Source organism: Aquarana catesbeiana, linkage group LG06 (genome assembly GCF_042186555.1).
Source record: "Aquarana catesbeiana isolate 2022-GZ linkage group LG06, ASM4218655v1, whole genome shotgun sequence".
NCBI classification, from domain to species: domain Eukaryota; kingdom Metazoa; phylum Chordata; class Amphibia; order Anura; family Ranidae; genus Aquarana; species Aquarana catesbeiana.
The window spans coordinates 91369764-91397353 of record NC_133329.1 but is presented as its reverse complement, the minus strand read 5'-3'; the positions used below and the strand labels follow the sequence as shown (position 1 = coordinate 91397353).

The 27590-nt window shown below is 44.0% G+C and overlaps 1 protein-coding gene across 2 annotated transcripts in view; it reads right to left on the bottom strand.

Moving 5' to 3' along the window:
- Positions 1-27590, bottom strand: part of LMF1 (lipase maturation factor 1) — a 577865-nt gene that overhangs the window by 464420 nt on the left and 85855 nt on the right. The window contains exon 3 of one of the 2 annotated variants that reach the window (XM_073636425.1): positions 25354-25364. In XM_073636425.1, coding sequence (XP_073492526.1) covers positions 25354-25364 — 11 coding nt within the window. Of the gene's footprint in view, positions 1-25301; positions 25318-25353; positions 25365-27590 lie in introns of those variants that run through there. The other variant, XM_073636424.1, reaches the window with a different exon arrangement.

Sequence of the window (27590 nt, the reverse complement as noted above, 5' to 3'; positions counted from 1 at the left end):
GTAAATGTGTTGGAATGGCCTAGTCAAAGCCCAGACCTCAATCCAATAGAAAATCCGTGGTCAGACTTAAAGATTCCTGTTCACAAGCGCAAACCATCCAACTTGAGGGAGCTGGGGCAGTTTTGCAAGGAGGAATGGGCAAAAATCCCAGTGGTAAGATGTGGCAAGCTCATACAGACTTATCCAAAGCGACTTGGAGTGGTGATAGCCACAAAAGGTGACTCTACAAAGTATTGACTTTAGGGGGGTGAATAGTTATGCACATTGACTTTTTCTTTTATTTTGTCCTATTTGTTGTTTGCTTCACAATAAAAAAAAAAATATCTTCAAAGTTGTGGGCATGTTCTGTAAATTAAATGATGCAAATCCTCAAACAATCCATGTTAATTCCAGGTTGTGAGGCAACAAAACACGAAAAATGACAAGGGGGTGAATACTTTTGCAAGGCACTGTACACCACAACAGCCAGGAACATTATACCAGCCGTCAGGTAAGAATGCACATATTTGTGGGCATAGAAGCCCAACTGCACATGCATTGTTGTGTACGTGTATAAGCATGCACACACATCCACTGCCACCAAGCAGGCTATTTAAACCTGAACATTGCAAGCTCCTTCTTGAATGGTCTTCACTCTTGCTCCTGTTTTCCTGATCCTGATACTCATTCTGATCCCGTTATGGACCCCGCTTCCACCTATCTTTTTCTTTGAGATTGAGACCCTTGTCTGCTTATGTTTGCTGCCTATCTTCATTCCTGACCATGGCCTGGACTAGTAACCACGCTTCTACCCATCCAATTCATACCTCACTGCCTGCTCGTGGACCTTTGCTGGTCTCTGACTGATCATGCCTTCCTGCTGGGCTGTTACTAGACCTGGCATTGGGACCCGACTGAACTTGGTACATCTATGGTGTACTACAAGCTGTACCCCTGCTCACCTGATACCAGCGCTCTCAAGTTTCAGCCCACAGTGTTGGCACTTGTGCCATTGCATCACCCGTGCAGATCCCGTCTCAAACTTCCAGGAGTGCTCCGATGGGAACTGTTCAAGAGGCCACCCTCGCCATCTCAGGCGCAGCATACATGTATATGAGAACGACCCACAGCACATAGGTCAGGTGCTTTGCCAAGCATTGTGGCAATGCATGTTAACGCATGTGTTTTAGCATGCATTCCCACAACAAACAAGTGTGAATGGGCCCTGATGGTTTCCAATAAGGTAGAGACAGCACAGCCTGAGACACACTTTAGGAGAAAAGGCAGGAGATCTTTGCAAATGAAAAGAAACTTGCAATAAAGAAAGTGTGGTTAACGGATTATGAAAAGCAGGCTAATAAGTGGAGTTTTCCTTCAAAAGTAGCTAAATCCAGGAAACAAGGCATTGTCGGGGGGTCCATGTTACCGCTGTTCAGCATTACATCAGAATCCTGTAGGAGACCACAATGTTAGATCACCTTATCCCAATCAGGTGGGGCAGGGGAAATAGCCACAAGCGGGGTCCGTCTCGCGGAAATTAGTGGCTTGGTGTTTCCATGCTAGGGGCTGCTCCCCCCCCCCTCCCCCTTTAAAAATGTGCACATGCCTGTAATCACTGGTTATAAATTACGGCAATCTTATTTTACACAGAGTCTGACCAGGTCAGCAGACAGGCTAATGAGAGGCGTATAAATCTGCAGTAATGTGCGGGGAGCCTCGATGAGGTCTGCTGGAAGTGATGGGGTGAGGCACGGCGCTTGTCCGGGACATGCACACACACAATAAGAAGCACGGCCTATAAGCGCCTATGCATCATGCCGAGCTGGATTAGGGGGGCTTCTGGCAACGAAGCACAAAATCATTACAGGCTTATTTTTAATGATGGTAAAGAAAATTAAATTGAGAATCTAAAGCTGATTAGCGAAATTAAAAATATACTGGGATTTTGTTAGGTTCGCTTTTTAAATTGGTTTTATGTTGAAAGTATTAACGTGTACTTTCTGTAACTCTCCTGAGTAAACCAGGCTCAAGGTAGGTTACTAATGATGAGATATTAAAGAAGACCTCCGCTAAGCTTGGCTTGCAAACTAACTGCAAAACATAAACTCAGTTTGATTAATGTAACCCGATGTGATCAATATATAACCAACATTTTCCTCTTGTGCAAAAAAGGAGGATACTTATTGTATCCCACAACTTGGCATCCTCCACAGTGTTGGGTCTTTACCTATCGCTTCTCCTATCTTTAATATGGAAATCTGCTACCACTGCATCATGGGAAGTAACGCTTTTTCTTTCTTCGTACGGGCCTGTAAAATTGTGACACACACAGATCCTATTATTTGATTCAGTTTATCCAAATATCTGACTGTCCCTGACCTGCTACCAAAGCACTGTGTATTATAATCATTTTTTTAACCACTTCAGCCCCGGAAGGATTTACCCCCTAAATGACCAGAGCATTTTTTGCGATACGGCACTGCGTCGCTTTAACTGACAATTGCGCGGTCGTGCGACGTCATATCCAAACAAAATTGACGTCCTTTTTTCCCCACAAATAGAGCTTTCTTTTAGTGGTATTTGATCACCTCTGCGGTTTTTCTTTTTTGCGCTATAAACATAAAAAGACCGACAATTTTGAAAAAAAAAAACATTTTTTTTTTTTACTTTCAGCTATAATACATATCCAAAAATAAAATATAAAAAAAAAATGTATTCATCAATTTAGACTGATATATATTCTTCTACATATTTTTGGTAAAAAAAAAAAAAAAAAATCGCAATAGGCGTATATTAATTGGTTTGCACAAAAGTTATTGCGTCTACAAACTATGGGAAAGATTTAGGGACTTTTATTTTTTTTTATTGTTTTTACTGGTATAGGCGGTGATCTGCAATTTTTAGCAGGAGTGCAACATTGCGGCGGAAAATCTGACCCCAAATTACACTTTTTGGGGACCAGTGACAATATTACATTGATCAGTGCTATAAAAATGCACTGATCAATGTAAAAATGACACTGGCAGAGAAGGGGTTAACACTAGGGGGCGATCAAGGAGTTGCGTGTGTTCCCTCAGCGCGTTCTAACTGTAGGGGAGATGGGCTTACTGAAACATAACTGAGATCACTGTTCCCTATCACTGGGGACAGTAGATCCCTGTCATGTCACTAGGCAGAACGGGGAGATGGGCAGTTTCTCCATTCTGCTTCTCCTCGCCACGATATTGAGTCCGCGCGCCAGCTATTCTGCTCCTAAAGCACGTTATATGACACAGTGCTTGTCCTGTGTCATTTTGCCCCCTGTAACACCTAAAAAACTTGGCTGACCCTGCCAGTTTCTCCCTACCCCTCTGTAAACTGACCACGGTGTATCATGGCTGCTGAGACCAGACACCGTGGTCAGTTTACTTGCCTCTGTCATCAGCAGCCTGCTATCTGCTCTCCTCTCTGCTCCTGTGTCCTCCTCCCCTCTCTGTCTGTGTTAGCCGCTCCTCTGCCTCCTGCTGCTCTCATAACACTAACCTGTATACACCATCAGCACTGCCTCCTATTGCAGTGTCCCGATCTGTGAATGATTTATAAATATAAATGCTGTAAATACCTAATTTAAGAGCCGAGATTGTGATCACATGACCAGCCAGCTTTTTCTTCAGCTCCTCCTCCCCTCCAGACTGACATCAGCAGAGGAATCTCAGCCCCGCCCACTGCATCTCTCAGAGGAGGAAAAGAGAAAGCTGGGCAGTCATGTGATCGTAATCTCGGCAGTGAAATTAGGTATTTGCAGCATTTATTTTTATAAATTACACACAGAGGGGGATACTACAGTAGGGGGCAGTGCTGATGGTGAATACAGGTTAGAGTAGCTTAACAACCACTTTAAGGACTGACGTACAGATACGTCAGCTTGCGCAGGAAAGCCGAGCTACCACAGTATATCTGCGTGAGCAGGCCAGCAAGTGATTAAATAAAATGGTTGTTTTCACCTTTTTTCATCCTGTGTTGCATCTCAGTGCTACTGATCTCCAGCAGCCTCTTTGCAGGCACTTCCTGTCTACATGCACTCCAGTGATGGCTGAATTGCATTTCTTGGAGTTGTTTTCTTGATGGTGATAACAGTGGACCATAACTGTTCAATGTGTGTTCAATCAGTCTCTTAGAATTGTGAGACAGTGTTGCCACAATATAACAGGAAATGCCTGAACAAGGGCTAGTATTCCAATGTTTCTCTTCTCCCTCAGTTTCTCTCCATCAGTCAGCTGTGACCCCAGTGGTGAGGGAGATGGGCAAAGGAGGGTCAAACAAGGATGCTGTGGAGGCAACAGACATCCTCCCTATTAACTGATGAAGTCATTGGTTGTTAGGATGCAGATGTCTAGAAAGTCGTAATGATGCACAATGAAAATCCGTTGCTTGGTGTAACTAAAAGGAAGGCTTGATCCACAATTTTTGATACATTTTGAGGCATTTTGCCAAGGCACCTCTAAAGAAACCTCAAGGCACCCTGGTTGAAAAAGGCTGCTCTAAAGCATTGCACCTGCCATGCAGGTCTCCTGCGGATCTGTCAGTGTATCTGTATGACCGTACATCGTACGAGAAAGTAAGTAAAATCTGACAGGAAGACTCAAGGAACTACCAAGGTGCTCCACAGCGCTGTGGTAGTTCATTGAAAACTACAAGCTGACATCCGCAAAGGCTGCCGGGACTTCTTGTTTTTCCATTCACAGAACACTGTGATTGGGCGACGCGTCCGGATGGGCGGAGCCCTGCTTAGCTGCGTTTTTTTTCTTATTTAAAAAAATCATGGCCGGGCAAGTTTTCTTTTTCTTGTGACAGCCAGCGGGGGGGCTTAAGATCCCGATCAGTGGATTGATGGGCGCAGGGGCCAGTCTCTTCATAACATGTTACACCCTGAATATGGGTGTAAGGTGTTACGAAAGGTGAGCTATTCCTTGAATTTTCCTGTATTTTGCCTTCTCTGGTTTTTTATTTTCCTCTCATCAACGTGCCAATTAAATTTTTCAATAAAGTGCTGAGGCGTGTAAGCCTCAAACTTATACACAATTTTAATAAACTGTTGATTTTAACTACTGCACCATGGTGGCCCTTGTACAAGTCTTTTTTCAATGAAACCCACCCTTATTCATTACGGACAATGATATAATCATTGGGTCTTTGCATTTCTCAGTGCAATGCAGGCAGATTATGGTTGATGGGAAGAACCCCCAGCCCCTCCCCATTTTACTTACCTGAGCCCTGGAACTTGACCCGGCGGGGACGCGCTGTCTCTCTGCCCGGGGTTATCGGCTCTTGATTGGATAGATTAATAGCAGCACAGCCATTAACTCCCGCTGCTGTCAATCAAATCCAATGACGCAGGCGCTGGGGGGCGGGGCCGAGTCCTGCATTCGGCCTCTATGAACGCCGAATGCTGGACTCAGGAGCGCGCCTGCAAGGTAATGCCCCGGGAGAGCACTTCTCCCAGGGAGTTATCTAATGTGGGGAGGAGCCGTGAGAGCCGCCGTGGGACCCCAGAAGACGAGGTTCGGGGCCACTCTGTGCAAAACGAGCTGCACAGTGGAGGTAAGTATGATATGTTTGTTATTTTAAAAAGAATAAAAAAACAAACCCTTACAATCACTTTAAGGACTAGCCTCGTTTTGAGATTTGGTGTTTACTGGTTTAAAACAGTTTTTTTTTTGCTAGAAAATTACTTAGAACCCCCAAACATTCTATATTTTTTTTTCAAACACCCTAGAGAATAAAATGGCGGTCGTTGCAATACTTTCTGTCACACCGTATTTGCGCAGCGGTCTTACAAGCGCACTTTTTTTGGAAAAAATATACTTTTTTGAATTAAAAAATAAGACAACAGTAAAGTTAGCCCAATTTTTTTTTTTTATACAGTCAAAGATGATGTAAACCGAGTAAATTGATACCCGACATGTTACACTTCAAAATTGCGCCTGCTCATGGCGACAAACTTTTACCCTTAAAAATCTCCATAGGTGATGTTTAAAAAATTCTACAGGTTGCATGTTTTGTGTTACAGAGGGAGACATTTTCCTGATCTGTGGCTGAAGAGATGGGGAAATGTCTCACTGCCTATGATTAGCGCTGTGCAGTGCTGACTTCCTGGCGGGCTCTGCACATGTGGTTGCGAACATGAGAAGCAAAATGATACCCCAGCTCCACTGCCAACATGATGATCTATGAACTGTGATCCGATGCTCTAGCCAGGACGTTCAGGCCCCAAAATGCAGTACTTGAATCAGAAAAGGGCTGGTGACTCGGATGCTCTTGAATAAAAGTCCTTTATTAGGTTACTACGCTGACGCGTTTCAGCTAAGAAGCCTTCATCAAAGCATGCTTTGATGAAGGCTTCTTAGCCGAAACGCGTCAGCGTAGCCTGTACCCGTGTACCCATGTAACCCAATAAAGGACTTTTATTCAAGAGCATCCGAGTCGCCAGCCCTTTTCTGATTCAAATGGTTGCGAACATGTACAGCTTCAAGGCACAGGTTGCTGTTTTTCAGGAGAAATTTGAGACAAAAAAGGTTGATCTTTCAAAGTAACACTAATGCCGCGTACACATGAGTGGAATTTCCATCTGAAAAATCTTGGATGGTTTTTCCGACAGAATTCCGCTCAAGCTTGCCTTGCATACACACGATCACACAAAAGTTTGCTGAACTTTCGACTGTCAAGAACGTGGCGACGTACAACACTACGACAAGCCGAGAAAATGACGTTCAATGCTTCCGACTCGCATGCGTCGAATTGTTTCCGAGCATGCGTAGGAATCTTGCACGTCGGAATTGGTACAGACGATCGGAATTTCAGATCGGAACTTTTTCCGGCGGAAAAATTGAGAACATGCTCTCAATCTTTTGCTGGCTGGAATTCCGCCAGCAAAAGTCTGATGGAGCACGGTCGCATTTTCGGACTTTTGCTGGCGGAATTTCCGCTCGTGTGTACGGGGCATTAGGCACAAATAACATTTCTAGATTGTCTTTCTAAAACAGAAAATCTTTTTTTTTTTTTTTTTTTTTTTGAGACCACTTCAATAAAGAAATCAGTCAGGAATATGATGAACTGTGAATGTAAAGGTCATTATTTAAATGACATGCCAGGTAAAAGGTTGCTTCATGCTAATAACATTATGGGGATGATTTACTAAAGGCAAATAGACTATGCATTCTGCAAGTGCAGTTGCTCCAGAGCTTAGTAAATGAGGTAAAGCTTTACTATGTCAAGAGTACCCAATCACATGCAAGGAAAATAAAAAAAACAAAAAATAAAATTTTAGCTTGCACCTGATTGGATGATGGAGGTCAGCAGAGCTTCTGCTCATTTACTAATCTCTGGAGCAACTGCACTTTGCAAAGTTCACAGCCTATTTGTCTTTGTAAATCAACCCCTATATGTCATCCATGCTGGGTGTTGCATTATTCCAAAATTTCTCCAGTCTTTTTTTCAATATAAGTAGGCTAATAAATTGGTTGGCTTATTTGTTTCCCTTGTGCAAATTTAAATATGGATTAATAATCTAAAGGTAAACAGTTTTTGAAGGCAAGGATTTCGTTTTCAGTAAGTAGATCCTAGAACATAAATAGCTTTCATGAAAGAGGAAGTTTAGTGTATTTTCAGTTATTATTACAGCCGTTACTGCAAAATAAATTTTTATGTGACATTCTATTTTTATTATTATAGTAAAGATTTGTAGACTAGCCAACAGATGCAGGGTAGAGTAGACCAAACACAGCTTTCCGTATTGAAAGTGATTGTGAATGCAAAAAACAAAAACAAAAAGGTTTATACTTTTGCACAGAGCAGGTGTCCTGTCAGAAAGCCGCTACCCATCAGAAAATGCAACCAAACTGATGTTCCGTTGCCGGCCATCTTGGTACACCCGCACTCGGCTGCAGTAAGCCTATAGTCAGAAGGCGGCAAGCGGACATTCTTTTTACACCATCCGAAGTCTTGCATTTCACACTTATTATTACTAGTAAATTGAGCTTATATAGTGAAATACAGTATTTTAAAATCTGTCAAACAGTTTTGATGTTGACTTTTAAAAGCAGCGATGTTCTGTCAGATTAGCAAACCTGTGAAATCAGCAGGCTTGCCGATGCTTCTAAAATTCAACATCAAAACAGTGTCACTGATTTCTAAATACTATATAAGCTCAATTTACTGGTAAAAATAAGTGGTAGCCTCCCTGGCGGTTTTCCCGAGTGTGGCTCGGGGTTAAAATTCAGTACCATTAGCGGTAACCCCGAGCCACACTCGGGATCGCATTGCAGGATCCTGGGGCGGCTTTACTTACCTTGTCCCCGGGATCCTGCGATGTCCCCCGCAGTGTCCGAGGGCTCCGTCCTCCTCCGAAGCCTCTCCGTGCCAGGCTCCGTTCCCTGCGAGCGGCGCGACGCACGGGGGCGGAGCCTGGCGGCAAATTCAAAAAAAAAGTAAAAACCATATCACATACAGTACTGTCGTCTTACAGATGACAGTACTGTATGAAATGATTTCACATCCCTTTTGTCCCCAGTGCTTTGGCCCATGCCCTGCATGCAGTTTTACATGATATACACTGTTCTTTCTGCCTGGAAACTGTAGATTGTCCATAGCAACCAAAAAGTGTCCCTTTACGTCAAAAGTGGCTTTAGACCAGCTAGAAAACAGCGATAGTAAATTAGAACACTTGCAGAATTGAGCGATAGTGAATTGTGGGGAAATTTATTTTATTACTATTTTTTTTTTTTAATTATTTATTTTTATTTATTATATTATAATTTATGTTTTTGTGTTTCAAACTTTATCATACCCGGGATATCTACTAGACTCTGGTTTGGACAGATTTAAGTGTGTTATTGTTAAGATTTACAGACCTACAATATAAAACGCCAAATTTCCATGCAAAATAATTGTACCGCTTTCAGCACCTAAAATCCGAAATAATCATACCGCCAGGGAGGTTAAATGCAAGACTTTGGTGGGCGTAAAAAGATATCCGCTTGCCGCCATCTGGCTATAGGCTTACTGCAGCCGAGTGCGGTTGTACCAAGATGGCCACGACGGAACGTGACTTCAGTTGCATTTTCTGATGGGTTGCGGCTTTCTAAAAGACCACAGGCCCCGAACATCATCTTCTCAGGTCCCCCGCCAGTGCTCACAGACATCAGGCCTCGGCCCCATCCCCCCCGGCCTCTCGTCACTGGCCTTGATTGACAGCAGTGGGAGCCAAAAGCTCCCCCTGCCTCAGCAAAGCCAGGAAGTGAGGGGAGAGAAGAGCTGCAGGTGTGCACAATGCTGGATCAAATGAGGGCTCAGGTAAGTATGGAGGGTGGTGGTGAGTGGAGCGATTATGATGCCTAAACATTTTTTTTACCTTAATGCACTGAATGCATTAAAGTGGAACTAGGGCAAAACTTTTTTTTTTTCCATTTTGAATTGAGGTAGGGAGGGTTATAACCCCTGTCAGATTTTTTTTTCATCATCTGTGTCCCATTGGGGCGATTTCCCTTCACTTCCTGTCCCATAGCCAAACAGGAAATTAGAGGAAATCCTTAAAAATTCCTTGGGGATCTCCAGGTCACCAGAACGATGGGGCGTGTACTTAAAGTGTTACTAAACCCAGCAGCCTACATTCACTATATCTGGTCTCCCACAGTACACAGAACATGGACATGCAATTATTTTAGTAAATATAAACTGCTAAATACCTTTTCTCATCAGCAGTATATAGCAGTCTTGTGACTTCTATCAGTATCTGGTTAAAGCTTGTAGGAGGAGTTTTCATTCTCCTCTGACTGTCCTATGAGGCTGCAGGACCCTGACTTTCTGTTTGGACAGTGCTGGCTGGCCCTGTGCTGACCACATGCACCCTCCCAAGAAAAAAAAAAAAAACTCTCTAGCAATACACACCAAACTGAGCATGTGCAGAGTGCCTCCTAGGGCTCTATTATATCAGGAGATGGATTGGCGACAGTAAAAGAAGGGATGGATCAGAGAAGACAGGATCAAACAGCCTTTTGACACAATGTTCAGGATTAACCCCTTAGGTTCCACAGTGAGTATAACAAGCATGCTTTACTGCATATACAGACTGATTTTACTGTTGTGAGTTTAGCAGTACTTTAATGCAGAGAAAAACGTCTAGAATTCTGTTTCTTATAGTTACATGCCTCTGTTCTCCTTTTCTCCCCAGTCTCACTGCTCTGTCCATCATCGGCGCCATTGAAAAAAAACTCAATGGGATTTTTTGTTTCTCCTTAGTAGCTGCCAGGGCGATAATACTGGAGATACTGGAAATCTCAGCACACTCCTCCAATAATAGAATGGACAACCGAATGGGTAACAGGAGTGCAGAACAAGAAGTACAGCCAAGTGACCTTTGGCTGTACTTCTCCATTATCCAGACACTGTCTCCTCTGATCCTCTCCTTCTTCCACTGTCCCCAATATTTCTCCTGATAGTACAGAGCTAGGGGACAAGCTGCACATGCTCAGTTTGGTGTGTATTGCTAGAGAGTTTTTTTTTTCTTCTTGGGATATTGCATGTGATCGGCACAGGGCCAATCAGCACTGTCCAGAGGGTCAGGGGTCCTGCATCATAGGACAGAGTAGAATGAAAACCTCTCCTACAAGTTTTAACCAAACACCGATAGAAGTCACAAGACTGTTATATACTGCTGATGAGAAAAGGTATTTAGCAGTTTATATTTACTAAAATAATTGTATATCCATGTTCTGTGTACTGTAGGAGACCAGATATAGTGAATGCAGGGTCCTGGGTTTAGCAACACTTTTCAGGGCATTACAGGAAGCTAATAAAAAGCCAGAAGCAGGTACTCATACCAGCTGTATTTTTAAAAAATACAGTTAATTATTTTCTCTTTTAGAAAAATATACCTGGATTGAATGGGGATATATTGCATCTGCCCAGAGCTCAAATACAAAACTAAAGTAAAAAAGGAAAAACATCCCAAATACAATGACTACATTAGTGTCATTGTAACACTGCACAAGAGCTACTCTGTAAGATCGATGTGAACTGGCTCCGTACAGACGGTTTATATTGCCGGAGACACGGAGGACCTCCACGTGAAGCTGCCAGCTTCTTGTAATGGAACATGGAATCGGTCTGGAACAGTTTAAGGGGAACATGGGGGGGGGGGAGAATAGGATTTTTTTTTCCTGCTACAACTGGGGAAATCTCTAAACTCACTTACTTTTCGCTAATTGCTTCCTTCAGGCGGACTGCTTCAGTGCACTAATGGGTTTTAATAAAAACTTCCAATTGGACCAGTAAACCCCTCATTAAGCTGTTTGGAGAACATGAATTTAAGAGAGGGGAGGGCAGGAGGTCGCTAGGAATACGCAAGTCACCTTTGCTGGTGAGTGGTACAGCCCTGATTGAAAACACTGGGGAGCGACTGCCCATGTCCACCGAATGCTATACTTAAAGGGACACTCCAGTCCAACAAGAAAGCTCCACCCAGGACTTTTGTGCTTCATTCTCGTGAGGTCTGTGTAAGGCTCCATTCACATATATGCGAATTAGATGTGTTTTGAACAGTAGTAGAACATGCTGCATTTTTCCTGCGCTAGACTGTACTGCAATGCTGTAAAATGCATTAAAAAAAACGCACCGGACCCCAGTACAGTGGAGAAAAAAAAAGAAGAAGAAAAAAGAATCTGGACACTCACTTTATCTAATTCTCTGGCTGTTTGGGATAGGGTGCAAAACAAATCACAAGCTAGTCTCTCCTTTTCACCCTCTAAACCATATATTTAACAATCCCACCTTCCCTCCTGGTCTGGAACCTGACGCTTTTCATTGGTGGCTCGATAAGGGCCTCTACAGAATTGGGCCCTTTTTGACCCCCCCGAGGCCCATTCTCATTAGCCCACTGCCGATCTATAATGAAAATGCCTTTTTTCGTTTTTATTTCAAATCTCCCATTTTTTTTACACTCCTTGGGCCCGGCCGTGACTAAAGATCCTTCAGTTACTCCCTACGAGATATGATGTATGCAGGAGGCAGGGCACAAGGGGGGTATATCTACCACCTATAGGCTGCTGCTTGACTCCCCTGACAAATTTCCCTACATGTGGGCATGGGATTCGGATCTAGCCTCCGAAAGTGATTTGGATCGTTGGCCTATAAGGGCATTCTGGACAGTTCCCTAGTGGAACCCAATATCAAAGTATTGACTAGGTGGTACTTGGTGCCTTATCGTTTATCGAGCCTTTATCAGTCTTCCTCACCCCTTTGTTTTCCCAGGTGCCACTCGTTTGGCACTATGTATCATATAGAGTTGTGCTCATAAGTTTACATACCCTGGCAGAATTTATGATTTCTTGGCCATTTTTCAGAGAATATGAATGATAACACAAAAACTTTTCTTTCACTCATGGTTAGTGTTTGGCTGAAGCCATTTATTATCAATCAACTGTGTTTACTCTTTTTAAATCAAAATGACAACAGAAATTACCCAAATGACTCTGATCAAAAGTTTACATACCCTGGTGATTTTGGCCTGATAACATGCACACAAGTAGACATAAAGGGGTTTGAATGGCTATTAAAGGTAACCATCCTCACCTGTGATCTGTTTGCTTGTAATAAGTGTGTGTGTATAAAAGGTCAATGAGCTTCTGGACTCCTGACAGACCCTTGCATCTTTCGTTCAGTGCTGCACTGACATTTCTGGATTCTGAGTCATGGGGAAAGCAAAAGAATTGTCAAAGGATCTGTGGGAAAAGGTAGTTGAACTGTATAAAACAGGAAAGAGACATAAAAAGATATCCAAGGAATTGAGAATGCCAATCAGCAGTGTTCAAACTCTAATCAAGAAGTGGAAAATGAGGGGTTCTGTTGAAACCAAACCACGGTCAGGTAGACCAACTAAAATTTCAGCCACAACTGCCAGGAAAATTGTTTGGTATGCAAAGAAAAACCCACAAATAACTTCAGGTGAAATACAGGACTCTCTGAAAACATGTGGTGTGGCTGTTTCAAGATGCACAATAAGGAGGCACTTGAAGAAAGATGGGCTGTATGGTATAGTCGCCAGAAAAAAGCCATTACTACGCAAATGCCACAAAGTATCCCGCTTACAATACACCAAACAGCACAGAGATACTGTAAGCCTCAAACCTTCTGGCACAAACTCATTTGGGGGGGCTTCTTTTTTTCAAAAAGGGTTGCAGTTGGTGTTCATGACACTTCTTTGTCTTAGGCGTATCTGACATAGTAAATTGCTGGTCTCTCCCAATCATTCTTGTTCCAGATTGTGTAAGGATTTTTTCTAGGTGCTCTGTATCGTCTATACCTAGACTGGACAAGGCTTGAGGTCACTTAGACGTTAAGTATTCATTTTGGCATTATCCCTTTCCCCATAATTGTGGTGGAGAGATGCCTATTATTCAATGTATTTGCAAAGTTTGTGCCAGAATCTTGGCTGTTGCTATGATTACAGTACATTTCTCTGTCGTGTTTAAATCTTCAATAAAAATTTATTGAAAGTAAAAAAAAAGCTGGAATTCATCCGGAAACGCATCAAAAACACACTGGAATGCGTCAAAAACATGCAGAAACGGACCGGGAACAGATCTGGAGTGTGTTTTTGTGGTGTGAACCAGCGCTAAAGAACAGGAAGCTAGGTGCAGAATGAATGTTACAGGCACTCAGAAAAAGTTCCGTTTGACTGGAGTGCACCTTCAAGGAAAAAAGATGGCACGCGCATCCCCATTATGGCACAAGAGTTAAACACGAGACAGAAAAAAGCCATATTCAAATGAAGTCAAAAAAGAAAAGAAGAATAAAAATAAGATTTCAAAAGAGCGTCTTCCTGCGGGGAACAGGAAGAGAGCGAGAACACAAAGCAAAGTTTCGGAATGTTTTAAGGCATTGTTCTTTGAAGTCTTGGTCGGCCGTCTTCAGTGCGGCAGAATCCTTCCTTCAGATAGGAGGGAGAATGAGAAGAGATGTTGTTCCTGCAAAATTATAACGCAAAGTATATTGTGGTTTTCCTGTATCTCCGCTCTGCCAGGACACATTTACATCTCCTTCATCTGGTCGGTCAGGAACATCGCATCCAAGGGACAAGAAAAACACGGGTCCCCCTGGCTACAAAGAACGAGCGCAGGAAACAAAAGGGGATCAGTCTGCGCTCACAGGCAGTCGCTGAGCTTTGTTTAGGAACAGGAAATGGACGCAGGTGACAAGGGACATGATTCAGGACGATGACAAGCCAGGCGAGGGTAATGTTAAAGTGTAGTCGGAGCTTGTGCTGTTGTAGAGCAGTCTGAGACAATGTAGACATTTCTTTTACCTTAAAGTGGTTGTAAACCTAAGCCTAGGTTCACACTGGTGCGTGCAAAACACTGCATGTGATTCGCACTGCATTCACATGCGATGTCTGTGCGATGCAATCTGAGCCATACATATTGTATGGCTAAAATCGCATCTGCACTAAAATGGTGCAGGACAGTTTATTTCCCCGCACCTGAATCACACCCATGCAATTCGATTTTGGCAATTGCACTGCATTTTTCAGTCTGTTTCAGGGTGTCGTTAATCTAACATTGACACCCGCAGCAGATCGCAAGGATAACGTGTGATTGTCTTGCAGTGCGATGCGATGCAGGGAAACGCAGTGAATCCTGTGCAATGCCTGCATCGCATCCGTGTGAACCAGGGCCCTGACATGAAATATGAACAAAGCATATCCCTCTATAGTGTGTAATTCAAAGCACTAAATATAATTTCTGTCTGCTGCTTCATTTCTCTGCTATCATCATGAATAAGGATGAGCTCAGGCGTGTTCGCAAAAAACAGCACGTGCAGAGCCCGCCAGGAAGTTGGCACTGCGCTGCGCTAATCACAGGCAGTGAGACATTTCTCGATCTCAGCAGCCGCACATCGGGACAATGTCTCACTGCCTGTGATTAGCGCAGCACAGTGCCGACTTCCTGGTGGCTCTGCATGTGCTGTTTGCTGTGTTAAGGGGGGGGGGCGTGTCTTTTCAATCCAATCAGCATTCAGACCTCTCCTCGCTTCCCCACCCCCTGTGTTCTGACAGCTCAGACAAGCTTATAAATTCAGCACTTTGAACAGATGCTGAAAAGAGAAAGCTGCAGATAAACAGGTGAGAGCCACGTGTCAAAATGTAACATGCGCACAGGAGAGGACGCATGACTCCAAAACGCACCTGAAAGACGACCTGTCTAGTTTTACCTAATAGCAAGACTAACGCTGCCTACTGTACTGTACTACAGGCTCTCTCTAATGAAGGTCATGTGACCAAAAGCCTAGTCTTTTCTTCGTGATCCCTGTCCAAGAGGAGAGTCAGATTCAATTTTCAGGTGACACGGGGGGTCCTGTTTTTAGGCTGTCCAGTGACAACACAGATTCCACATTAAGGCCCCTTTCACACTAGGGCGGTTTGCAGGCGTTATTGCGCTAAAAATACCGCCTGCAAACCGCCCCAAAACAGCCCCCGCTGTTTGTTCAGTGTGAAAGCCCGAGGGCTTTCACACTGAAGCGGTGCGCTGGCAGGAGAAGAAAAAATCTCCTGTCAGCCGCATCTTTGGAGCGGTGTATTCACCGCTCCTTCACCGCTCCTGCCCATTGAAATCAATGGGACAGCGCGGCTATAGCCGCACTATACGAGTGGTTTTAACCCTTTTTCGCCCGCCAGGGGGGGGGGTTAAAATCGCACCGCTAGCGGCCGAATACCGCGGTAAAACAGCGCTAAAAATAGCGCTGTTTTACCACCGACGCCCCTTACCGCCCCAGTGTGAAAGGGGCCTAAGCAAACAATACCTTCAGTGGGAAGATACTGCTATAGCTCACAAAAAGACAAAAGCTGTCATTGTCCATTCTTAGGCCAGCCACAGATGATGCAAATTTCTTTCCTTCCACCAGAGCTTGCAGAAAAATAAATTGCTTGATTCCCCCATCAATACAGTCATTGTTGACGTTGGAATGCCTCCCGCAGCACTATTGTGTTCTGCTGGCAGGGAGCCTTTGCTGCCGGCAGAACACAATCATTTCTGATGGCAGCTACAGCCGCTGGCAGCAATCACATACAAAAAAAATCCGACAGGCTGCTTGTACTGAATTCAATCAATGAATCAACTACAGTACAGCAAGACTGCCCATAGCTTGATCAAATCTTGGATGGTCCCTGCTGAACCGGCCCAGATTTGATCCATCTATGGCCGACTTTAATGTAGCGTTACCCTGACTCATTAACCTAGGATACGTTTTTTTTTGCTGTTCAGTGCATGTATGCTTGCTAAGCAAGGTGTAAGTGTAAACCGTCCAAGTATTATCCAGTTGCTTGTGCAATTCGTGGCTGTGATCACAAATATCTTACACAGATCAACCCCCTGCTGCAGCATCTCACCTTGTGGCTTGTTACAAAGTCACATGGTTGCAGTCCGATCACTTGCCAAAGGAGACTGAGGAATTGCTTTTTCCTGCCTGCAGCAGATTGATGACATCATCTCAGCCTAGACACTAGACTGAAGCCCCCTCTATTGTCTTTCATTTTATTCATAAAAAGTACAGAGTCTGTGAAAAAAATTATTGTTGCTGCATTGTTAGCGATTCATTTATGCAGACTTAAAGTGGTGTTCCACCCCAAAAAAAAAAAAAACTACATGAAAAATCCTAAAAAAAATTACAAAAAAAATTTGGATATTTTTTTTTTTTTTACTCACCTCTAAATGCCTGTTGCTAGGGGGTCCCTCGTAGTCTGCCCCTTCCAGTGCCTGGGCTGGTGACATCACTTCCCCCTCGGCACAGGAAGGGCTCCGCTCTGCTCCCTCCCTCCTGTCAATCATCTGGGACCCATTACAGGTCCCAGGTGACTGAGCAGCCAATCACGGCGCTCGCCGCCGCTCACGCATGCGCAGTGGGTGTCAGGCTGTGAAACCACAGCCCGGCGCCCACAGTTGCAATGTCGGCGCCGCCGAACGGAGGGGGAGACGAGCGGGGCTTCGATCCCCCGCATCGCTGGACCCTGGGACAGGTAAGTGTCCAATTAAAAGTCAGCAGCTGCAGTATTTGTAGCTGCTGACTTTTAATTTTTTTTTTTTTTGGTTGGCCCTCCTCTTTAAGACGTTACTGAAAGGCCCTCCTTAAATACCATTGGTGGAGAGTTCCTTTAAAGTGGTTGTAAAGGCACAAGCTTTTTTACCTTCTTGCATTCTATGCATGAAGGTAAAAAATCATCTGTGTGAAGCAGCCCAGGCCCCCCTAATACTTACCTGAGCCCCCTCTCGATCCAGCGATGTCCACGAGAGCCTTGCCTCTCCAGGGACTCATACTCCTGATTGGCTTTTGCCAACCATTGGTTCCCGCTGCTGTCAGTCACAGCCAGTGAGCCAATCAGGAGACAGAGGGGGCGGTGCCGACCTGCGGCTCCATGAGTTATGGACACACAGAGCTATGGCTCAGGAGCACACCTGCTTGGGTGCCCCCAGAGCGAGCTGCTTGCTGTGGGGGTACTTGGCAGGAGGGAGGGGTCAGGAACGCCAGTGTGGGACCCGAGAAGAGGGGGATTAAGGCTGCTCTGTGCAAAACCACTGCACAGAGCAGATAAGAATAACATGTTTGTTATTGAAAATATAAGACTTTAATGTCGCTTTAACCCAGGGATCCTCAAACTACGGCCCTCCAGCTGTTGCAGAACTACACATCCCATGAGGCATTGTAAAACTCTAACATTCACAGACATGACTAGGCATGATGGGAATTGTAGTTCCTGAACACCTGGAGGGCCGCAGTTTGAAGACCCCTGCTTTAACCACAAACACTTCGCATGGTTTAGCTTGCATAGACATCGTGATCACCGAGAGAGAAGAGACTGGGAAAATGCTTCTTCCTGCCTGCAACTGAATGATGACATCATCTCAGCCTAGACAAAGTCACTGCACTGGAGCGCAAGGATGTTTTTTAATGATAAAGGGTGTGGATTTTTTCATAAATGATATGGCGCTGTATATTGTGACATGTCAGGGATTGAATCATGAAAACTTGTAAAGTTACTGAAAGGTCTGCTAAAAGCGGAGGTTCACACAAAAATGGAACCTCGCTTTTCGGAACCCTCCCCCACTCCGGTGTCACATTTGGGGGGGGAGGGGGGTGCAGATACCTATCTAAGACAGGTATTTGCACCCACTTCCGGGCATAGACTCCCACTGGAGTTTATGCCACTTCCCGTCCCCCCGCGCTGTCTGCTGGGACACACACGGGTCCCAGAGACAACAGGGACCATTCGGATTGTGCAGCGCGACTTGTGCATGCGCAGTAGGGAACCGGGAAGTGAAGCCGCAAGGCTTCATTTCCTGATTCCCTTACCGAAGATGGCGGCGGCAGCATCCGAGGACCGAGGGACGGTTCGGCCTCGGGTGCCGACATCGCTGGACCCAGGGACAGGTAAGTGTCCATATTTTAAAAGTCAGCAGCTGCAATATTTGTAGCTGCTGACTTTTAAAAAAAAAAGAAATTTGCGTGACTCCCGCTTTAAAGAACAAGAAAAAAAAACAGACTTCTGCTTCTTGTTCATAGATTTACTGAAACACATACTGTTTTGGGATTGAAAGAAAAGCACCTACATGTTGCAAGTCTAAGAATAGAAAAACAAATTTTATATATATATTATTATTATTATATTATTTTTTTCTTTCTATTTTTAGTCTTGCACACACACACACTGATCAGCCACAACTTTATGACCACTGACAGGTTAAGTGAATAACATTGATTATCTTGTTACTATGGCATCTGAAAGTCGGTGTTATATAATATGCAGCAAGTAAACAGGTTGTCCCCGAAATTGTTCTGTAGAAATCAGAAAACAATGGACATTGGAGTCTGTATGGGGCTGTGCAGCTGCAGACCGGTCAGGGTGCCCATCCATGCTGACCCGTGTCCACAGCTAAAAGCGCCTACAAGGGGCCATCAGAACTTGAACCACGGAGCAATGGAAGAAGGTGGCCTGGTCTGATGAATGACGCTCTCTTTTACATCATGTGAATGGCTGGGTGTGTGTGTCCGTTACCTGGGGAAGAGGATGCACTATGGGAAGAAGGCAAGCTGGTGGAGGCAGGGTGAGGCTTTGATCAATGTTTTGCTGGGAAATGTTGGGTCTTACTATTCTTGTAGATGTTACTTTAAGCCATTCCACCTACCTCAACATTGTTGCTGACCAAGTAGACCCCTTCATGGAAACGGTATTCCCTGATGGCATGTTCCTGCCTGAGGAAGGGCGTTAACATTTTAGCCTGAAACTGTTGTGGGTGGAACTTTATTGCAGTTTTTGGATATCTGTAATTTTGTGCATTTTTATTACATTTTAAGTGCAGCAATCCCTTTATATATGGCCAGTTGGATGGCCTGATTACAATGCACTGGTAGATTTCCCAAAGTGCTGTTCACCTCACCTGTTGAGAGATGTACACTATATTGTCAAAAGTATTGGGACACCTGCCTTTACACACATGAACTTTAATGGCATCCCAGTCTTAGACCCCTTTCACACTGGGGCGCTTTGTCGCGCTACAGCGATAAAAATATCGCCTGCAAAGCGCCCTGAAAGAGCCGCTCCTGTCTCTTCAGTGTGAAAGCCCCGAGGGTTTTCACACTGGATCGGTGCGCTGGCAGGACAGTAAAAAAAGTCCTACTAGCAGCATCTTTGGAGTGGTGTGTATACCGCTCCGCCACCGCTCCTGCCCATTGAAATCAATGGGCAGCGCGACTATACCGCCCGCAGCAGCACTTTGCGGGTGGTTTTAACCCTTTTTCGGTCACTAGTGGGGGTTAAAAGTAGAGGTCGACCGATATGGGTTTTTCTCTGGCCGATGCCGATGCCGATATTTAGAAATTGCGGTGGCCGATGGCCGATATGTGATGCCGATTTTTTTGGGCCGATATATTTGGCCGATTTTTTTTTTTTTTTCTTTTTTCCCTTCATCTCATAAAATCTAACAGTTAGACCCCTTTCACACTGGGGCGTTTTTCAGGCGCTTTTGGGCTAAAAATAGCGCCTGTAAAACGGCTCCCCTGCAGTCTCAGTGTGATATCCCGAGTGCTTTCACACTGAGGCGATGCGCTGGCAGGATGTAAAAAAAAGTCCTGCAAATGGCATCTTTGGAGCGGTGTATACCGCTCCTCCACCACTCCTGCCCATTAAAATGAATGCGCACCGCTGCCGAAGCGCCTGCAAAGCGTTTTGGCAGTGGCACTTCTGGGGCGCATTTAACCCCTTCCTCGGCCGCTAGCTGGGTTATAAGCGCCCCGTTAGCAGCCGAATAGCGCCTCTAAAATGACGGTAAAGCGCCGCTAAAACTAGCAGCGTTTTACCATCAACGCATGCCTGCTCCAGTGTGAAAGCAGCCTTAAGTAATACAGAATTTTTTTTTCATTTAAACATTAAACAAAACAAACCTCCAATCAGTTCACTTGTATGTATAATTTAGAAAAAAAAAAAAAAAAACTATCTTAAATATTAAATACACAAAAACAGGTAATCAAAACTTTTGGACGAAAAAAAAATGGGCTAACTTTACTGCTTAGGTTTTTTTTTTAATTCATTACTGTATTTTTTTTTTGTAAAAATTGCGTTTGAAAGACCGCTGCGCAAATACCGTGTGACATAAAATATTGCAACAATCACCATTTTATTCCCTAGGGTCTCTGCTAAAAAAATATATATAATGTTTGGGGGTTCTAAGTGATTTTTTAGCTAGTAAGCAACAAGTGTCAGAAAAGATTTAGGCCTCTTTCACACGGATGATCCGTATGTCCGTTTTTCATCCATCCGCTTTCGGATGAAAAACGGACATACAGTCATCCCTATGGAGCGTCGGATGTCAGCGGTGACATGTCCGCTGACATCCGACCCGCTCCGATCCGAAAAGTGTAACGGAGGAAAAACCTACTTTTTCCTCCGTTTTCGGATCGGATCGGATGACGACGGACACTACGGACCGTCATCATCCGATCCCCCCATAGGGGAGAGCGGCGCTCTGACAGGTCCGTCGCTGCACAGTGTGCAGCGATGCACCTGTCATCTTCCTGCTCAGCGGGGATCGGCGGAGCTATCCCCGCTGAGCAAGCGGATGTTCACGGGGCGGATCATGACTGATCTGCCCCGTGTGAAAGAGGCCTTAGTCTTTAAATGGTTAAACTGGTTAAAATGGTTAAACTTCTACACACGGAGTTCAGTCTATTGATAAAAAGAACCTGAAAGATACAAATGTATCTTCTTATCAGACTTGGCAGGCTGCCCAGAGGAGGAGAGAAGAAAACTTCACAGATAACTTAAGGCAACTTGCATTAACTTCTATTACAGAAGTCATTTGCAAGTCATGGCTGAAGTTACAATCGGCCTTTTTTATCAGCACAATCGGCCGATGCCGATTAAGTAAAAAACGCCAAATATCGGCCGATATATCGGTCGACCTCTAGTTAAAAGCACCCCGCTAGCGTCCGAATACCCCTGCAAATACGACAGTAAATCGCCGCTAAAAATAGCGGTGCTTTACCGCCAATGCCCCAGTGTGAAAGGGGCCTAAGTCCATAGGGTTCAATATTGAGTTGGCCCACCCTTTGCAGCTATAACTGCTTCAACTCTTCTAGGAAGGCTGTCCACAAGGTTTAAGAGTGTCTTTGGGGATGTTTGACCATTCTTCCAGAAGCGCATTGGAGAGGTCAGGCACTGATGTGGACAAGAAGGCCTGGCTTACACTCTCCGCTCTAATTCATCCCAAAGGTGTTCTAGCGGGTTGAGGTCAGGACTCTATGCAGGCCAGTCATGTTCCTCCACCCCAAACTCGCTCATCCATGTCTTTATGGACCTTGCTTTGTGCACTGGTGCGCAGTCATGTTGGAACAGGAAGGGGCCATCCCCAAACTGTTCCCACAAAGTTGGGAGCATGAAATTGTCCAAAATGTCTTGGTATGCTGACGCCTTAAGGCCCCATTCACAACTGAGCGTTTTGTAGCTTGAAGCTACAAAACGCTGGAGAGAAAAAAATCAATTATTCTCTATGGAGATGGTTCACATCTTCACTCCAAAACGCCTGAAGCCAGAAGCTCCAAAACGCCTGAAGCTCAAACAAGTTCTGGAACTTTTCTCATCCAACATCAGTGCCTGACCTCACATTCTTCAAGAATGCATTTCTGGAAGAATGGTCAAACATTCCCACTGAGAATGCCAATCAGCAGTGTTCAAACTCTAATCAAGAAGTGGAAAATGAGGGGTTCTGTTGAAACCAACTAAAATTGTTCGGGATTCAAAGAAAAACCCACAAATAACTTCAGGTGAAATGCAGGACTCTCTGAAAACATGTGGTGTGGCTGTTTCAAGATTCACAATAAGGCGGCACTTGAAGAAAGATGGGCTGCATGGTCGAGTCACCAGAAGAAAGCCATTACTACGCAAATGCCACAAAGTATCCCGCTTACAATACACCAAACAGCACAGAGACAAGCCGCAAACCTTCTGGCACAAAGTCATTTGAAGTGATGAGACTAGAGGTCGACCGATATGGGTTTTTCTCTGGCTGATGCCAAAGCCGATATTTAGAAATCGCGGTGGCCGATGGCCGATATATGATGCCGATTTTTTTGGGCCGATATATTAGGCCGATTTCTTTTTTTTTTTTTTTCCTTCATCGCATAAAATCTAACAGTTAGACCCCTTTCACACTGGGGCGTTTTTCAGGCGCTTTTGGGCTAAAAATAGCGCCTGTAAAACGGCTCCCCTGCAGTCTATGTGAAAGCCCGAGTGCTTTCACACTGAGGCGATGCGCTGGCAGGATGTTAAAAAAAAGTCCTGCAAGCGGCATCTTCGGAGCGGTGTATACCGCTCCTCCACCACTCCTGACCATTGAAATGAATGCGCACCGCTGCCGAAGCGCCTGCAAAGCGTTTCGGCAGCAGCGCTTCAGGGGCGCATTTAACCCCTTCTTCGGCCGATAGCTGGGTTATAAGCTCCCCGCTAGCAGCCGAATAGCGCCGCTAAAATGACGGTAAAGCGCCGCTAAAACTAACAGCGTTTTACCGTCAACGCATGCCCGCTCCAGTGTGAAAGCAGCTTTAAGTAATAAGTGATACAGAAAATTTTAACATTTATTAAACAAAACAAACCTCCAATCAGTTCACTTGTATGTATAATTTAGATTAAAAAAAAAATAACTATCTTAAATATTAAATACACAAAAACAGGTAATCAAAACTTTTGGACGAAAAAAAATGGGCTAACTTTACTGCTTTTTTTTTTTTTATTTCATTAGTGTATTTTTTCAAAAAAAATTGCGTTTGAAAGACCGCTGCGCAAATACCGTGTGACATAAAATATTGCAACAGCCGCTATTTTATTCCCTAGGGTCTCTGCTAGAAAAAATATATATAATGTTTGGGGGTTCTAAGTGATTTTCTAGCAGAAAATACAGGATTTTTACTTGTAAGCAACAAGTGTCAGAAAAGATTTAGTCTTTAAATGGTTAAACTGAGAACTTCTCCACTGAGTTTAGTCCATTGATAAAAGAACCTGAAGAGATACAAATGTATCTTCTTATCAGACTTGGCAGGCTGCCCAGAGGAGGAGAGAAGAAAACTTCAGAAAACTTGCATTGACTTCTATTACAGAAGTCATTTGCAAGTCCCGCTGAAGGTATAATCGGCTTTTTTTTATCAGCACAATCGGCCAATGCCGATTAAGTAAAAAAAGCCAAATATCGGCCGATATATCGGCCGGCCGATATATCGGTCAACCTCTAGATGAGACCAAAATTGAGCTTTTTGGCCACAACCATAAACACTACATTTGGAGAGGAGTCAACAAGGCCTATGATGAAATGTACACCATTCCTACTGTGAAACACGGAGGTGGATCGCTGATGTTTTGGGGATGTGTGAGCTACAAAGGCACAGGAAATTTGGTCAAAATTGATGGCAAGATGAATGCAGTATGTTATCAAAAAATTACAGGAGGAACATTTGCATTCATGAGCCAGGAAGCTGCGCATGGGACGTACTTGGACATTCCAACATGATAATGATCCAAAACACAAGGCCAAGTCGACCTGTCATTGGCTACAGCAGAATAAAGTGAAGGTTCTGGAGTGGTCATCTCAGTCTCCTGACCTCAATATCATTGAGCCACTCTGGGGAGATCTCAAACGTGCAGTTCATGTAAGACAGCCCAAGAATTTACAGGAACTGGAGGCTTTTTGCCAAGAGAAATGGGCAGCTTTACCATCTGAGAAGATAAAGAGCCTTATCTACAAATACCACAAAAGACTTCAATCTGTCATTGATGTTAAAGGGGGCAATACACGGTATTAAGAACCGGGGTATGTAAACTTTTGATCAGGGTCATTTGGGTAGTTTCTGTTTTCATTCTGATTTAAAAAGAGTAAACATAGTTGACTGATAATAAATGACTTCAGCCGACCACTAACCATGAGTGAAAGAAAAGTTTTTGTGTTATCATTCATATTCTCTGAAAAATGGCCAAGAAATCATAAATTCTGCCAGGGTATGTAAACTTATGAGCACAACTGTATGTATATATATATATATTTTTTTTTTTTCTTTTATGTAGTTATATGTATATAGATATATTTATATATAATATTTTAAATTATAACCAAACTAGAGAAATTCTCTGTGTCTGGAAATTTTGCATAGTACTGAGCATAGCCCACAGAGCCTCAATTGAAATGAGTCTCTGATAGTATCAGCGGCTATTTGATTTCTGTTAATCTCTACATTTCCTCTTTAATTACATGAAGAAAACATAAAGACCACCTGTGTTTTGATCATGCAGGCAAAGAAAAAGCTTCACTTTAATGCCCCTACCGCTGCAGTTTCTTCCTGGTTTCTGGCCTAGGCCAAAATGATGTCATACATTCTGGGAGGGTAGGAGGGGTTTTCTCAGCTAATAATGACCTCCTACTTGTATGTCTGAGCTAAGGCCAGATGAATTCCAGGAAGTAAACGCTACATTTGCCCTTGCGCAAGATGGCCACTGCCAGAAATGCTAAGGGAGTTATTTTTCAAAGTGGTTTCTGAGCAATAAAACATGGAGACATGGATGGATGGGTGAGTTTGCTTAGAAAAGGCTTAACTAGGGCTTTGTTGCATCCATATGACAAGTCCAGTTTCTATTTTGATTTTTTTAATTATTCTGTATAACTTTATTAAACTGTATTTTGTACTATTGTACTGGAGTTTCCTATTTTATCGTCCTCTAATGTAAAGTAAGGGTGTGAGCCATGCAATCACTATACACTTACAGTTGTGATACAGACAGGAATAGGCAGACACGTTCCCCATCAGGTCACTTACCAAAAGAATACCTGTAATAGACAAAACAAAGAATTCTATTAGACAGAAAATTCCATTCCAAGTGTAAAGAAAGAACTAGAAGTGTTGTCAGGAACACCCACTCACATACAACAGTCCACACACTAATGCCTCGTACACACGATCGCACATTCCGACAACAAAATCCATCTGATTTTTTCCGACAGATGTTGGCTCAAACTTGTCTTGCATACACACGGTCACACAAATGTTGTCGGAAATTCGGAACGTCAAGAACGCGGTGACGTACAACACGTACGACGAGCCGAGAAAAATGAAGTTCAATAGCCAGTGCGGCTCTTCTGCTTGATTCCGAGCATGCGTGGCACTTTGTGCGTCGGAATTGTGTACACACGATCGGAATTTACAACAGCGGATTTTGTTGTCGGAAAATTTTAGATCCAGCTCACAAACTTTGTGTGTCGGAAATTCCGCTGGAAAATGTCCGATGGAGCCTACACACGGTCCGAATTTCCAACAACAAGCTCCGATCGAACATTTTCCGTCGGAAAGTCCGACTGTGTGTACAGAGCATTAGAGATCTGACTGGTTTCTGTGGGCAGCACTGTCAGTTTTTTAAGGACTAATAGATACTTATATGTGCAAGGGCATAAAATGACAAACCAGATAATAGGACAGATATGCGATCTGCATGCCGTTTCCATTTAAGTCTAGAGATATACAAATTGCACCGCACTGCATTAAACTCGCACAGGACCCTTTTTACAATTGAATCAGGTTCACATAGCATATTGGTGAACAGCCTCCATAGAAACAGATATTATTTCAATTGTCATGCAATTTCATGCATTCTGGAATGCATCAGAAATCGCATTAGTGTGAACCGGGGCTTAATCCTTCCCAACTATTTCCAAAAATTAAAAGTTTTGTTTGGACATATGAGAAACCCACACCTAAAAAATAAAAATATTGGAGCTCCAGGGAAATGTCCAAACAACCCTTGCAGCAGGACTACACTAGAAAATTACTTAGAACCCCCAAACAATATACATTTTGTTTTTCTAACACCCTAGAGAATAAAATGGTGGTCGTTGCAATACTTTCTGTCACATCGTATCTGCGCAGCGGTCTTACAAGCGCACTTTTTTTGGAAAAAATACACTTTTTTGAATTAAAAAAAAGAACAGTAAAGTTAGCCCAATTTTTTTTATATCGTGAAAGATAATGTTACGCCGAGTAAATTGATACCCAACATGTCACGCTTCAAAACTGCGCCCGCTCGTGGAAAGGCGACAAACTTTTACCCTTAAAAATCTCCATAGGCGACGTTTAAAAAATTCTACAATTTGCACGTTTTGAGTTACAGAGGAGGTCTAGGGCTAGAATTATTGCTCTCGCTCTACCGATCGCGGCGATACCTCACATGTGTGGTTTGAACACCGTTTTTTATATGCAGGTGCTACTCACGTATACGTTCGATTCTGCGTGCAAGCTCGGCGGGACGGGGCGCATTTACACTAAAATGCAATTTTAAAAAAATGGCCTTTTAAGAGCTATGGGCGGAAGTGACGTTTTGACATCGCTTCCGCCCTGCAATGGTACGGAGATGGGTGGGGTCCACATTCCCCTTAGTTGTCTCCATACCACTCATGAAAGAGGACCCAATCACCTGTGCCGTTCCCGACGGCTCCGGTAAGCGGCGGAGGGCACTGGAGAGCGGCAGAAGGGCCGATAAAAGTGATCTCGCATGAATCAGCCACAGAGACCACTATTATCGGAAACCGGACCGCCCGTTGAAGAAGAGAATACCAGGGTTATGGCAGCTAGGTGCTGCCATAACAAAGATATCCCTCTTCAAACAGCCGACGTATTTCGGCGTGCGACGGTCTGGAAGTGGTTAAGGCCTGAGGAAGAAGACACCTTGGAGCTACGACAGGGGACATTCTTCAATTAATAAAGGACTTGTCAAAAACTGTCTCTTTGTTGTTTTTAAAACTACACTTTTTTTTTTGGGGTGAATGGGTAGGGGTACAATGTACCCCATACTCATTAACATGGGGGGGTGGAATCTGGGGACTCCCTTGCCCCTGCCCACAGACCCCCACAACCACCGTCCAGGGTTGTCGAGAAGAGGCCCTTGGCCACAAGGTGCTTTGGGGTGTGGGGCACAGAGCCCCTCCGGCCCCAAAGCACCCAACTGCTTATGTTGAGGGCATGTAGCCTGGTATGGTCCAGAGGGGGGGGGGCTTGCTCGTTCT